Here is a 12,155-nt window from a genome sequence, read left to right on the forward strand (position 1 = left end):
GAAATAAGAAAGCTTGAAAAGACCACTCGGGCTTCACACCGCAAAGTGTCGAATGGATCAAACACTACTCCCTTCTACTGTGATCAAACACACAGAAAATCCAGTAGATGCATGGCAGCGACCAGCATCAAGTTCTTTTTTTCCAAAATCAAAATTGTCTCTCTATGATGAGAGCTCTCCTTTGTTTATAATAATGATGGGGAGGGTTTACAAGTAATAGTAATTCAGAGTTACTAAATTTGAGTTACTAAAAATTGATTACAAGAAGTTACTAAAAACTGGAAATTAGAATATAATGAAAATAGAAACTAGTCTAGACAGAAATTAGAAACTAACAATGACTTGAAATTAGAAACTAATTTAGGTACTGAAATTAGAAACTAACTAACCCCATCTAAAAAGGAAACTAAAGAAAAAAGAAGCAAATCACTGAATCCCGTATGCAACCTTAGAACCCCTAGTTTAGACCCATAAAAGTAGTCCAATACACTCCAAACCACATGGACTGAAAGCCTAACATGTATACAATCCAACCCTAAGCTTATTCCTAATAAAACAAGCCTATTTTGGTGAAGAATCTGCATCACTAACAACTTGTGCTACCAAGATATGTAGGTGATTTTGCTAAAAATCATGAAATATGGGGTTTTGAGTGATTTTGTCTCTCTTGAACAAAAACAACAACAACAACAACAACAACAACAACGCCTTATCCCAATTTAATGGGGTCTGCCACATGGATCCAAGAGAAGACAAGGAAAAGTAAAATTTAGAGGAAACAAAATTCTTAGAACATTAAGGAAACAGGGAACATTAAGGAAATAGGATACCGCTAAAGGGGACCCCGCTACCTGGATCTCAGCCCTCTGACGCCTGTGATCTTGTCTCTTTTATGGATGAAAATGTCAAAACTCACCGGATAAGTCAAAATTTCAACACATTTAGATCGGATTTCTGAATTTATAACATAGCTCGGTATCATGTATGGAAATGAAGCCGAAACTTCAGTCGAAATCTTGTATTCCTATAGAATTGACCCCTATTTCATTTTGAGGCTTCTCGAAACCGAGATTTTTTGGGAAATTTCGGTCAAAATAGCTGAAATGTTGAACCTTGATCAGAACTTGAAGAGTAGAATAAAAAAATGGATCACTATTTTATTCTGAAAGTGTAGAATATATAAAAAGAACATCAATTTACAGGCTAAATCACTGACGTATTAAATGCCGGAAAAACCAACAGAGTGAGTTCTAAAAGTAAATAGTTAATAAACAGGGAAAAAAGATAGTTTGTCTGTGGAGGGTCATAATGTACGCAACCTTATCCCTGCTTTTCGGAGAGGCTATATGAGAAACTTACATGGATTCGATAATGTGATTATTTTTTTGAATTCAACCTTCCAAGGCCATAACAGCTCAAATAGTGTAAAAGACATTTCATGACTCATATTTAGGATAAAGAAATGGTCTTTATTAGACTTTTAGTTGACTTTGACAGACTTCTAAGTAACAAAGGACTTTTCAACTTTAGGTGCCCACATAGCTGTTTCTTTTTGTCCAGACATTGGGCACTACAAGCTGTCCTATCTTCTTTTACTTCAACCAGGAAATATCCCAATATATGGGTTTTGAACTTCTCCAGATGTGGATCTGAATATGGGTCTAGATCTGGATCTTCTACATCACCTGGGTTGCCTTTGGACTAAATTTTTAACTACTGTCTGTTAATTTGAACTATGTTGGTAGTACGATGAGTTGCGCAATGTGCGATTTAATTTTTGTTGGAAGAATCAGTTACACACTGAATGCTTCTAGTTTCTCAAAAGATGTAATTTATTTTAGAGGTGCAAACTGGTGACAGCTTGCAGGATTCGAGATGGAGGTAGTAAAAACAACACATGCCGGTCATGCTAGACATCTTGCCTCAACTGTTGACTTCAGTACATGCCCTGACGGTAGTACTTGTCCGTGCATCTAATTAAATTCATATCATACTTTTGTCCCTTTTTGCTTACGTAGTTAGATTTGGTTTTGCAAGTTTCCTCAGGTATCATTTGTGTTGGAGGTGATGGAATTGTTAATGAGGTTAGTTATCTGGTTCTGGTATTTTGTTTCTTATTCATATTTTCTCCAGTGTTATTTAACTATATTGGTGAAGAAATTTCTCTTATTTGTGGTTATTGATTTCCGCCTCCAATTTCTTCACTTCTTATTACCAAAAATCATGTAAGTTAATGTTTCTTTTCCTTTATCTTGTTGTATTTGGAAATGAAATAATCATGAGGGAGAATTGGATAAGGATCCCCCCTGTTTGGGCTTCCAATAACTTGAATGCAGGAAGTTTCAAAATTCTGTTTTTTTTTTTTTTTTGGAATGAATAAAAAATTCATTACCGAAGAGAGAAAAAGAATACAACAGCCCCAAAAGGAGGGAGAAAGGGAGAAAAGAAAACAGATGATCAGCCCTAAAAAAATAGAGGAAGGGTCATGGTTTAAAGTATCTCCAATACCGATACGATACCCTCCGATACGTATCTTAAATTTAGCCGACCGATATGATACACCGATACGATACATGGAATTTTTAAAATCCTTTCGTATCGATATATATCCTACGATACATATCGATATGCACCAGTACACTATCGATACGTACTGATACTCTATGGAAAATATAAAATCGAGGTGAAATATACGTTTCGGTATGTATCGGTAAGTATCAGTGAATATTTGTATGTATCGATCGGTACGTATCGGTAAGTATCGATCAATACGTATCGGTGAGTATCGGTATGTACCGATACAGTGCGCTACGGTCATATAATGGCCAAGATGGGTATTTTTCAGAAAACACAAATTTTTGAGGGGTTTTTGTTCCAAAGTTGTTGCCAGCCATATTTCTCTCTAACTAAGTGGAAATCAAGATTGGGAACAAGGATTTTACATTTATGGGATAACTACAAACCTTGAATTCTTAGTGCGATACCCTCAATTTAGTGTTTATGCATAATACATGTTATTAATAGCTTTTTTTAACAAATTTTTTATGCAAAAATGTTTAAAAAGGTGTTTCATATCCATTTATGTGCTTATCTTTAGCATATCTTAGACACGATACAATACCCTCCGATACCTATTTTAATTTTGGTCGACCGATATGACGACCGATACCGATACCGATACTTTAATCCTTGGGAAGGGTCCAAAGCAAAGAGAGGGAGAGGCCCCTTGAAACAAAAATAAGTCTGTTCCATAGGGTGTCAATACTCAATACAACAAGAAGAAACAACGGTTAACTTGGCTTTAATGTCCAAGGATATGGAGTTCCAAATCTAACGAAGAGTCTAGAATTGGAGGTCCATTTCCTAAGGTTACACTCCATCCAAATCTGGTTGATGACGGCACTAAAGGGTAGCTTGCCCACAACATTACAAATGTAGAACCAGTGAAAGACATCTATCCAAATCCATTCCCTCTGGAAGAGGAGAATTCTTCGACTTCTAGGCCAACATTTTTGCAAGGACCCCTTCCAAATAAAAGAGGAAAGGGGGCAAGCAAAAAAGCGATGATCAATGTTTTTCGATGTGTTCCAACACTGACAGCATAAGGGTAAGATGGAGATGTGATAGTGGATGAGGAAGGACTACATTAGAAGGTAGTTGGAGAGGGCTTGCCAGACTGTAAAGCTATGGCGAGGAATGTGGAGCTTGAACCAAACTAGCTTGCACCATAAAGATAAAGTGCTCGGAATCTTGACAAAATCCCCAGCCACTTTAGAGTTGAAAAGGCCTGAGGAGACGGGGGTCCATTGATATTATCCCCTTGTCCTTGATGACTTTTGACAATGGTTGGCAAAGAATTCCATACAGTAGTGAGCTGAGGAGAGGAGACCCAAACACTAAGACTCATGATATCAGCCACCATTGAATGCTTAGAGAAGCTTGAACTGTAAATGGCTTTGGCATTGACAGAGTGAAGGAGAACTCCCATGGTGGTGGAGGGCCAGTAGGGAAAGGGAAAGATTCCTTGAGAAGTCTCAAGGTTGCAGGGGAGGGAGAGAAATCACACCAAAGAAGGGGGGTATCGGTGTGTATCGTATCGTATCGGTATGTATTGTAGGACACATATCGATACAAAAGATTTAAAAACTTAAATGTATCGTATTGGTAGTATTGTATTGGTAAGGGCCGATATAGATACGTATCGGTCGATAAGGTATGATACATACTGATACTTTAAACCATGGTTATGGCTAATTATAATTAGTGCCGGCTGTCAGCTTGATGCACCACTACAAATTATAACGATAGTCTATAATAGGTATTGGTTGTCTACCTGACATACCATATAGATCGGTCAAGTTAAAACATTCTATATGCATTACGTCCACCACCAAGACAATCGATCGCCCAACCTATTTCTATTAAAGTTAGAATGAGATACAAATTCTTGATGGCCTCGCTAAGCACAAAAGTAACAACTCGAACACACAACTCCGCATTGAAAACTAAATACACAACTCCGGTCCAGGGTGGCATGAACTAAAATGATAACTCTTCTCAATTGTGCATTGGAGAATGTTGGTCAATACGCTTATGGCGGTCTATCGTTCTTGTGCAACGAGTCGCAACTAAAGGATTTAAGAAGACACATCAACTTGCCCACAATGATCTATCACTATCACGATGAAATTTTCAAAGATTATTAGGCCCATCGGCTAAGGCTATAGATTCGTTGAATACATCAAAGTAGCGTGCGTGATACCCTCTGATACATATTTTAAATTTAGTTAACCGATATAACGACTAATACCTATACTTTAATCCTTGACAACACTTACCCAACAGATTTCACGATCTTGATTTATTGTTCTTTCATATCCTCCTTGTCATTAATTATGGCATCCTCATGTTGATCATCTCCTGCAGTTTACATCTGATGATTTCATGCAACCAGATAAGTGTCTTCCATCTGATTTCTCTATTCCATTTAATTCTAAGTTTCTGTAAGAATGGTCATCACAACTAGTGTCATCATTTCCATTTAATGTTGTTTGTCCTTGCAACAAGCCCAGTTTTTTGATCCTTTGACAAAATTGAACGTCATATCTTATGTCATGATTGCATAAGTTGCTGAGTTTATTGCGTAATTCACAAGAAAGTGCATAGAGCAGATATGGGAACTATTTAGTCAAGTGTAGGAAGCAACTACATTACTTGATCAACCATAAATTTTCCAGCAAATCTATTATGCCTTTCACCATTTTGCCAGTTAACTTACCCGACTATTGTATGTTCTTAACGCAAGATATTTCAAGATGCATCCCTTCAATGGTAATGATCTCTTCTTTTAAAAGAAGGTAGTAAGAGATGCATCTCTCTCTCTTTGTGCATATGGTACTCTACATCCACAACATCAGTATAAATGATCAGAAATTGATTCTGTTATTGCCATTCCTTTTCAAAGTGTTCTAGTACTATTTTTTATAAGAAGCTGGATGGAAAGATCAAACAATTAAGTTTTTTTTTTTTTTTGCTATGTTTGAGTAGATTTAGTAAAATAAACTAAAACATTGTATCAAACATGAATTATTGCATCAATTTGTTCATAGATTTTAAAATTTCTTGGAAAGTCGACAATAGACTATTATGAGTTACGACATGTAAGAAACCTCTTCCTTTTGAACAATTTCAATTGAATACACTTGTCTTTTATTACGATGTTCTCTATTTTAGTGTTTATGCATGATGGATGTTATCTATTGTTTTTTTTTTTTTTAAAATGAAATTGTGCATCCTGTCCGATTATGTGTGTATCTTTAATGTATCTTAGCGTATCTCCTATACGATACGATACCCTCCGATATATATCTTAAATTTACCCAACCGATACTGATACTTTAATCCTTGGGTGAATTGTGAGAGAGCCTGATAGTCTTACACTGGGGGATATTGGGAGAAATGAGTTGCTGGTCAATGCAACACTGGATACTTCTAGAGAGAACTTCAAGAACCAAAGAGTATTATATGGAGAAAGGGGGCAGCCTTGGCGAATTCCTATAGAAGAAGCAAAATACCCCGTTGGACTTCCATTGACCAACATTGAGAAGCGAGAAGAAGAGATGCAGTGGTGAATCCAATGAACAAACAACCGGGTTGAGGGGAGCTTATCTTGTTCATAACCTTAGAAATAAAATCCCACTTTACTGAATTAGAAGCTTTGTGAATGTCTATCTTCATGAGAGCAGTTCGAGATTGGGATTTTCTATCAAACCCTCTCACAATCTCTTTGTAATTGAGGATATTGTCACTTTGATGCTTCTACTTAGAATAAAGCCGACTGATTGTCACTGACTACCTACCAGACATAATTGAGGCTCAATTTGTTGCTAGCAAATTGAGGGCCCAAAATATGTTTTTGGTAGAGTGATCTAATCTGGAGGCAGCATTACCAGCAATAGAAGAAATGGGCAAGGTCAAAACCACAGTTTGATCTTTATCACGACGAATCCCCTACCGCACCCCGAGATATAAATCTACCAATAATGGAAATAAGATGTGCACTAGAACCCCAACAGCAGATTGGGAAAGAGTTGGACCAAGGACGAGATATGATAGACAACCCGCAAATGGGCTAGGGCTATTGACCCATTGACTCACTTATGGTGCAACAAATGGAAAATGCAAAGGTTGAACTCTCTTTTAGAACCTTCCCCTTGGGGAGTAGACCTAAATGTGTTTTGAAAGAGCACTTTCCCTTCTTACCCAAATTGGTGTGGTTTTTAGTTTCAAATTTTTCCTATCCCATCTGGGTCTACGACCTATTACCACCCACTGCGGTAGTTGGTAAATCAATCACCAACTTAAGCTCGTTGGCAAGTACTTTAGCAGTGAACTTGTACAGAAGGTTGCTGGAGGAGATTGGCTTGAAGTTTGCCATAGCTGAAGGACCTTCCTTTTTAGGGTTGAGGCAACGGAAGGTGAGACTAATACACTTGATCTAACTTGGGTTGAAGAAGAAACTCTTGATAGACTTGATGAGATCTTCTTTGATAATGTCCTAGGATGAGGAGAAGAAGCCCATATTAAAACCATCTAGGTCAGGAGCTCTATTAGATTTTTTGGGAATGTGTAGCAAACACAATTTCCTCTTCAGAGGGGATAACTTGGAGCATGCTGATGAGGTTGCTGGGGATGAACTTGTTGAGAAGATTCTTACGAATGGGATCAGTTGGAACCGAAGAAGCCCTGAACAACTTAAAATAGTTAACTGCCACTGCTTTAATATCCTCAACTCTATGAATTGTGGTGCTATTAGCGTCAAGAGTATGGGAATGGAGTTGATATTGATTTTGAATGACATAAACCGATGGAAGTAAGCGGAGTTAGATTCTCTAATCTCCAACCATTTGATTTTGGATTTTTCCCTTAGAGAACTTACCTTTTAAGCAAGGAAAGAGGAGAGATCGAAAGGGGCTCCTTTTGACCCATTTCTTTTCTTGTTCCAAGAGAACTTGAGACCAGACCATCTGAGATCATTGACCCCAATATCCTTAATGCGATCATTGAAAGCTTTAACAGAAGCCGTCTCCAAAGAGTCACCACCTTGCTTTTTATGACTATAGCGCATAGTTTTTAAGGCGCTGCTAAGGCATCGCCTTACTAGCGCCTTGGCGTTGATGCGGTCTAGAGATGGTAAGGCAATGCTCTGCCTTATATGAAGTGGCGCCTTATGGCTGCGTTTGGTTGCAAGGGAAATGGGAAGGGAAGTGAAGTGAAGTGAAGTGAAGCGAAGTGAAGGGAAGTGAAGTACTGAACAGTTGGTTGATTTATTTAATAAAGGTCTTAGTAATAAGATGTTTCATCCTATTATCTGCAAGTTGGGCAGATGTGATATCTATGTAGCAGCTTGAGGGGGAGTATTGTAATTATGGGTTTTAGGGAAAGTGTCAGATTCTAAACGGGTCCTTAGGTCCTTAAGGGGTTTAATAGTCCTTGTGATATTCTAGAACTTTCTCTCCGTTATTATAAATAACGAGGGCTGGTGTCATATTTGACACAAGATTTTACCCATCCAAGAGGAATGTAGATGGTTGTGGAGAATATCGGTGGTTGGTCAGAAGGGAGATAGGGATTCCATTTTGTTTCTAGAAAGACTTTATCTCATTCCCCACCCCATTTTTTTGCTTTTTCCTGCTTGCACAATTACTCTTTTCCTATTGGATTTTTTTAGGGTTTGGCAGTTCCCCCGAATCCCACCCCCGGAAAAAAAAAAAAATTTCAATGAGACTTAATTGCTGCTATTTGTTTATGTAACTACCTTTCTATTGTTTGTCATATTTGGCATGGTTTCCCCTTGTGCTTGTTGTTGAGCTGTCTTTGGACATTTTTTTCTCAAGTCTCATGCATGGTATTAATCTTTCATATTATGTAGGTTCTTAATGGTCTACTTAGTAGAGGCAACAAAAATGAAGCAATTTCAATTCCAATTGGAATCATTCCTGCTGGTTCTGATAATTCTCTAGTTTGGACTGTTTTGGGTGTTAGAGATCCGGTTTCTGCTGCGATTGCAATTGTAAAGGTAATATTATGGAATCTAGAAAGTACTTCTTTCTATTCGAATGTAATGAAGCAATTTTCCACACTACATAGATTTTTGAGAAGGTTGAAATTTATTTAATCTTTTGAATTTTTTTGTCATTTTTTTAGCATTTGGCTGTTAGCCCACTCAATGATATAGGATATCATCTTTAATTTGTCCCACAACAAAGAATTTACAACAACATAGTGCATAATCCCTTGATCTCAAGGTGGTAATCCTACTTTTTGTGTGTGCGTCGGAGGGCATTTTACATTAGGAATGGATTAGAGCCCATAATTTCTAACTTATATATATATGTATATATATATGGTGAAGAGTTTCATGCACGGCCTTGCATGGTGCATAGTTATACTTGAACCCTCAGATAGAGACAAAAAGCTCCCCTGGGAATATTTAAACCCACCCCCTACGAGCATTGTTTGAGGTTTCAGTTTTGGGCATAGGGATGGTTTCGGTCATATTTAACCGAAGCCTTGTGTTTTTTTCTAGCAAGTTTCGACATTGGGTTTCAATGGCCATATGGCCAAGTTAGGTCTTGAAACTTGTAGGACAATCTATTTTAGGCCTTCGAAAATCTAAACACAATGGAAACATTGAATTTTAAAAAATTATACCCAAAATGGTAGTCGTCGTTTACAATCTCTACCTTAGGCTAGTCCACACAATCTTTAATACTAAAACATATATAATTCAAGTAAAACAACTTAGACAAGTGTTATGAATTAAAAAACATCAAATAATAAACCATTTCATAAATTGGGCATCATACATGGTTTTATCACATATATTGGATTTACAATAATACAATAAAAGTGGATGACTCATTGTTTTTTTTTTTTGGATGAATAACTAAAATATTACCAAAAAGAGGAAGAAAAATATAGGAAATCCATATAAAAAAGGGGAGGGGGAGAGAAAGGGGGGGGGGTGGGGAACACAAACAAAACACAAAGAGCCACACAGCCGTAACAATCAAGGTGGGATCAATAGGGTGATCGGCAGACCTAGGAGAACAATAAGGCACCATTTGATAACGTTTTCGGAAACGTGTTTTTCCCTTTTTTTTGTTGAGAAAAGGAAAAACGGCCCCAAAACTATTTGATGGACCTGTTTCATTTCTCCCGTTTCTTGAAACATAAATTAAAATTTATGGGTATTTATGATTCAAGAAACAAGTTAGACGAAACAAGTTAGACTTGTTTTTTCGTTTCTTAAAACAATTAGAAGGGGAAAAAAAAAGGGAGATTGCCTGATAAAAAACTCGACTCCAAGATTTTTCAGGAAAGCTACTCACAAAAACTTGTCTCCTCTCATTGTCTTGCACTCTCCTACTCCAAGCTCGCAGGCTTCTCACAAGGCACCGTCTCATCGTCTCATCGTCTCTCCATCTCCAACTCCTCTCATCTTAAAGAGCTACAGTGATCTATAGTAGGTGAAGTAGCCCATCTCACTTAGATGTTTGCTCTCCAGTTTTCTCAATTCTCTATTCACTGTAGGGAATCCAAAGAAAGCAACGGAGATCTTTGTTCTTCTTCTTCTTCAGTTGTAGGCAGCGTCGATGAGAGAAAATCAAAGTTAGCGCAGGCATCGATGTGCTCATCTGCTTCTCATTCTCAAGGTCCTGTTTTGGCAAAACCCATATTTGAGAGGGAAATTAAGCAATGGCATGAAGAGGTCCATACGGTTCTACCCTGTGGATATAAGTCTCTCTAGAAAGACGATCCCAAATTAATGGCTGTAAAAGCAGTTAGGAAGATTGGAGAATCGATGAAGATGATGATGATGATGATGATGCGGTGAGCTATTCAAGTTCTGATATTTTTGAGCTTGATAACCTTGCGGCGATTGCAATCCAACGGTATCACAAAGAGCTGCCGGTGTATGAAGCAACTCATCTCGATACGAGTTGCGCAATCGCTAATGGCTCGATACTGTAGTTTTTAGAGGGGAGAAAAGGTAAAATTGGAAAGAAAATGGAGAAAATGTGTCCAAAAAATGATTCCAAAAATAGGTTTATCAAACACCAAAAATTCCGTTTCTGTTTCCAGGAACAGGGAAAATCATTTTTATTGTTTCTAGACGCAGGAACAACATAAACGTTATCAAACAGTGCCTAAGCTTGTTCCTTGGGGACTTTTTTACCGGGTGAAGGGGGAATATAGCAAGCTTGGAACTAACATCGAAGAAACATTCCAAATCATATTGAAGGATCTAGAGTTGGATGTCCATCTATGGAGATTATGTTCCATTCAAATATGGTTGACAGTGGCACAAAAGGCGAGCTTTCCAGTGGTGTCACATATAGAGTTACCTGCAAATGTCATATCGAACCAAATCCACTCTCTCTAAAGGCAAAGAGCAGATCTTCTAGAAGGCCAACAACATCAGAGGACACACTTCCATATGAAGGAGGTAAAAGGATAAGAGAACCACTATATTGTTGTTGATGGCGAATCAAGTTTTTCTTCGATTAAATCACAAAATCTGGCCATTTCATTGTATGGTGGAAGTTACACTAGAAGTCATTCACAACAACCGTATAAATGGAATCGTCAGCAAAGATTTCTGCTTTTTAGAGAAGTGGATCAACTGGTTGCATCAGATCTTGCTGTCGACAAAGATTTCTGTTTTTGTAAATGGTGGTCCACATGGTTTCTTTGGTGTGGAGCGTGGTTTGCGTCATGGAGACCCATCTCTCCTGTGCTTTTCATTATTGCAGAAGTTCTATCCAGAGGCTTGATGAATTTGATCCAAGAAAACAAGATAAAATCGATCCAGGGCCTGAGGGGCACCCAGACTCCTTGGCATATTCTCTTTACGAATGACATCTTCATATTCACTAACGCCTTTATGCAGTATGTTAGTAATCTAAAAAACTTTCTACTGAAGTATCAAGAATTCTCAGGGTAGTGCATAAGTCAATAGAAAAGATAACTTTTTCTAAGAAAAATTCCACCAACTGGAAAGCAGGACATCTCGGATACCCTGGGAATTCCTATCTGTAACTTCCCTCCAAGATACTTGGGTGTAGAGATCTTTAAGGGGAGGGTGAAGAAAGAAGCTTTGTTGCCGGTTATGGACAAATTCGATTGGCAGGATGCAAGGGCAGACTTCTCTCTATGGACTTCTCTCTATGGCAGGTAGTGTGGAACTGGTTTGCTTAGTTATCTCGGGGATGCCCATTTACAGTTTTGCAGTATAGGTAGAGTGGAACTGGTTCGCTCAATTATCTCGGGGATGCCCATTTACAATTTTGCAGTATACTAGTGGCCATCCTCTCCTTACTACAATGGAGAGATGGATGAGAAATTTCATCTTGACAGGGGATGTGGACAGTATGAATTTGATCACTATGAAGTGGGAAATGCTCTGTAAGCCAATGGAGGAAGATGGGTTGGGAATTAGAAAGCTAAGAGAAATCAGTCAGGCCATAATGTAGGATCGAATCACAGGTGATCCAATCCCAGATTGGATCTTTAATAAATTTCAAGAGTTAACTTGAATCAACAAACAGAAGCAAAACAGTAACTATTTGAACACAAAATAGTAACTTTTT

At 37.9% G+C, this 12,155-nt stretch overlaps 1 protein-coding gene across 5 annotated transcripts in view; it reads left to right on the forward strand.

The window, feature by feature from the left end:
* Positions 1–12,155, forward strand: part of LOC122081780 (sphingoid long-chain bases kinase 1-like) — a 49,041-nt gene that overhangs the window by 19,929 nt on the left and 16,957 nt on the right. For 2 of the 5 annotated variants that reach the window (XM_042649054.1, XM_042649055.1), the window contains 3 exons: positions 1,861–1,954; positions 2,038–2,084; positions 8,432–8,578. In XM_042649054.1, coding sequence (XP_042504988.1) covers positions 1,861–1,954; positions 2,038–2,084; positions 8,432–8,578 — 288 coding nt within the window. The remainder of the gene's footprint in view (positions 1–1,860; positions 1,955–2,037; positions 2,085–8,431; positions 8,579–12,155) is intronic. The other 3 variants (XM_042649056.1, XM_042649057.1, XM_042649058.1) reach the window with 3 other exon arrangements.

This window comes from Macadamia integrifolia, chromosome 6 (assembly GCF_013358625.1).
Source record: "Macadamia integrifolia cultivar HAES 741 chromosome 6, SCU_Mint_v3, whole genome shotgun sequence".
In the NCBI taxonomy this organism is placed as follows: Eukaryota; Viridiplantae; Streptophyta; class Magnoliopsida; order Proteales; family Proteaceae; genus Macadamia; species Macadamia integrifolia.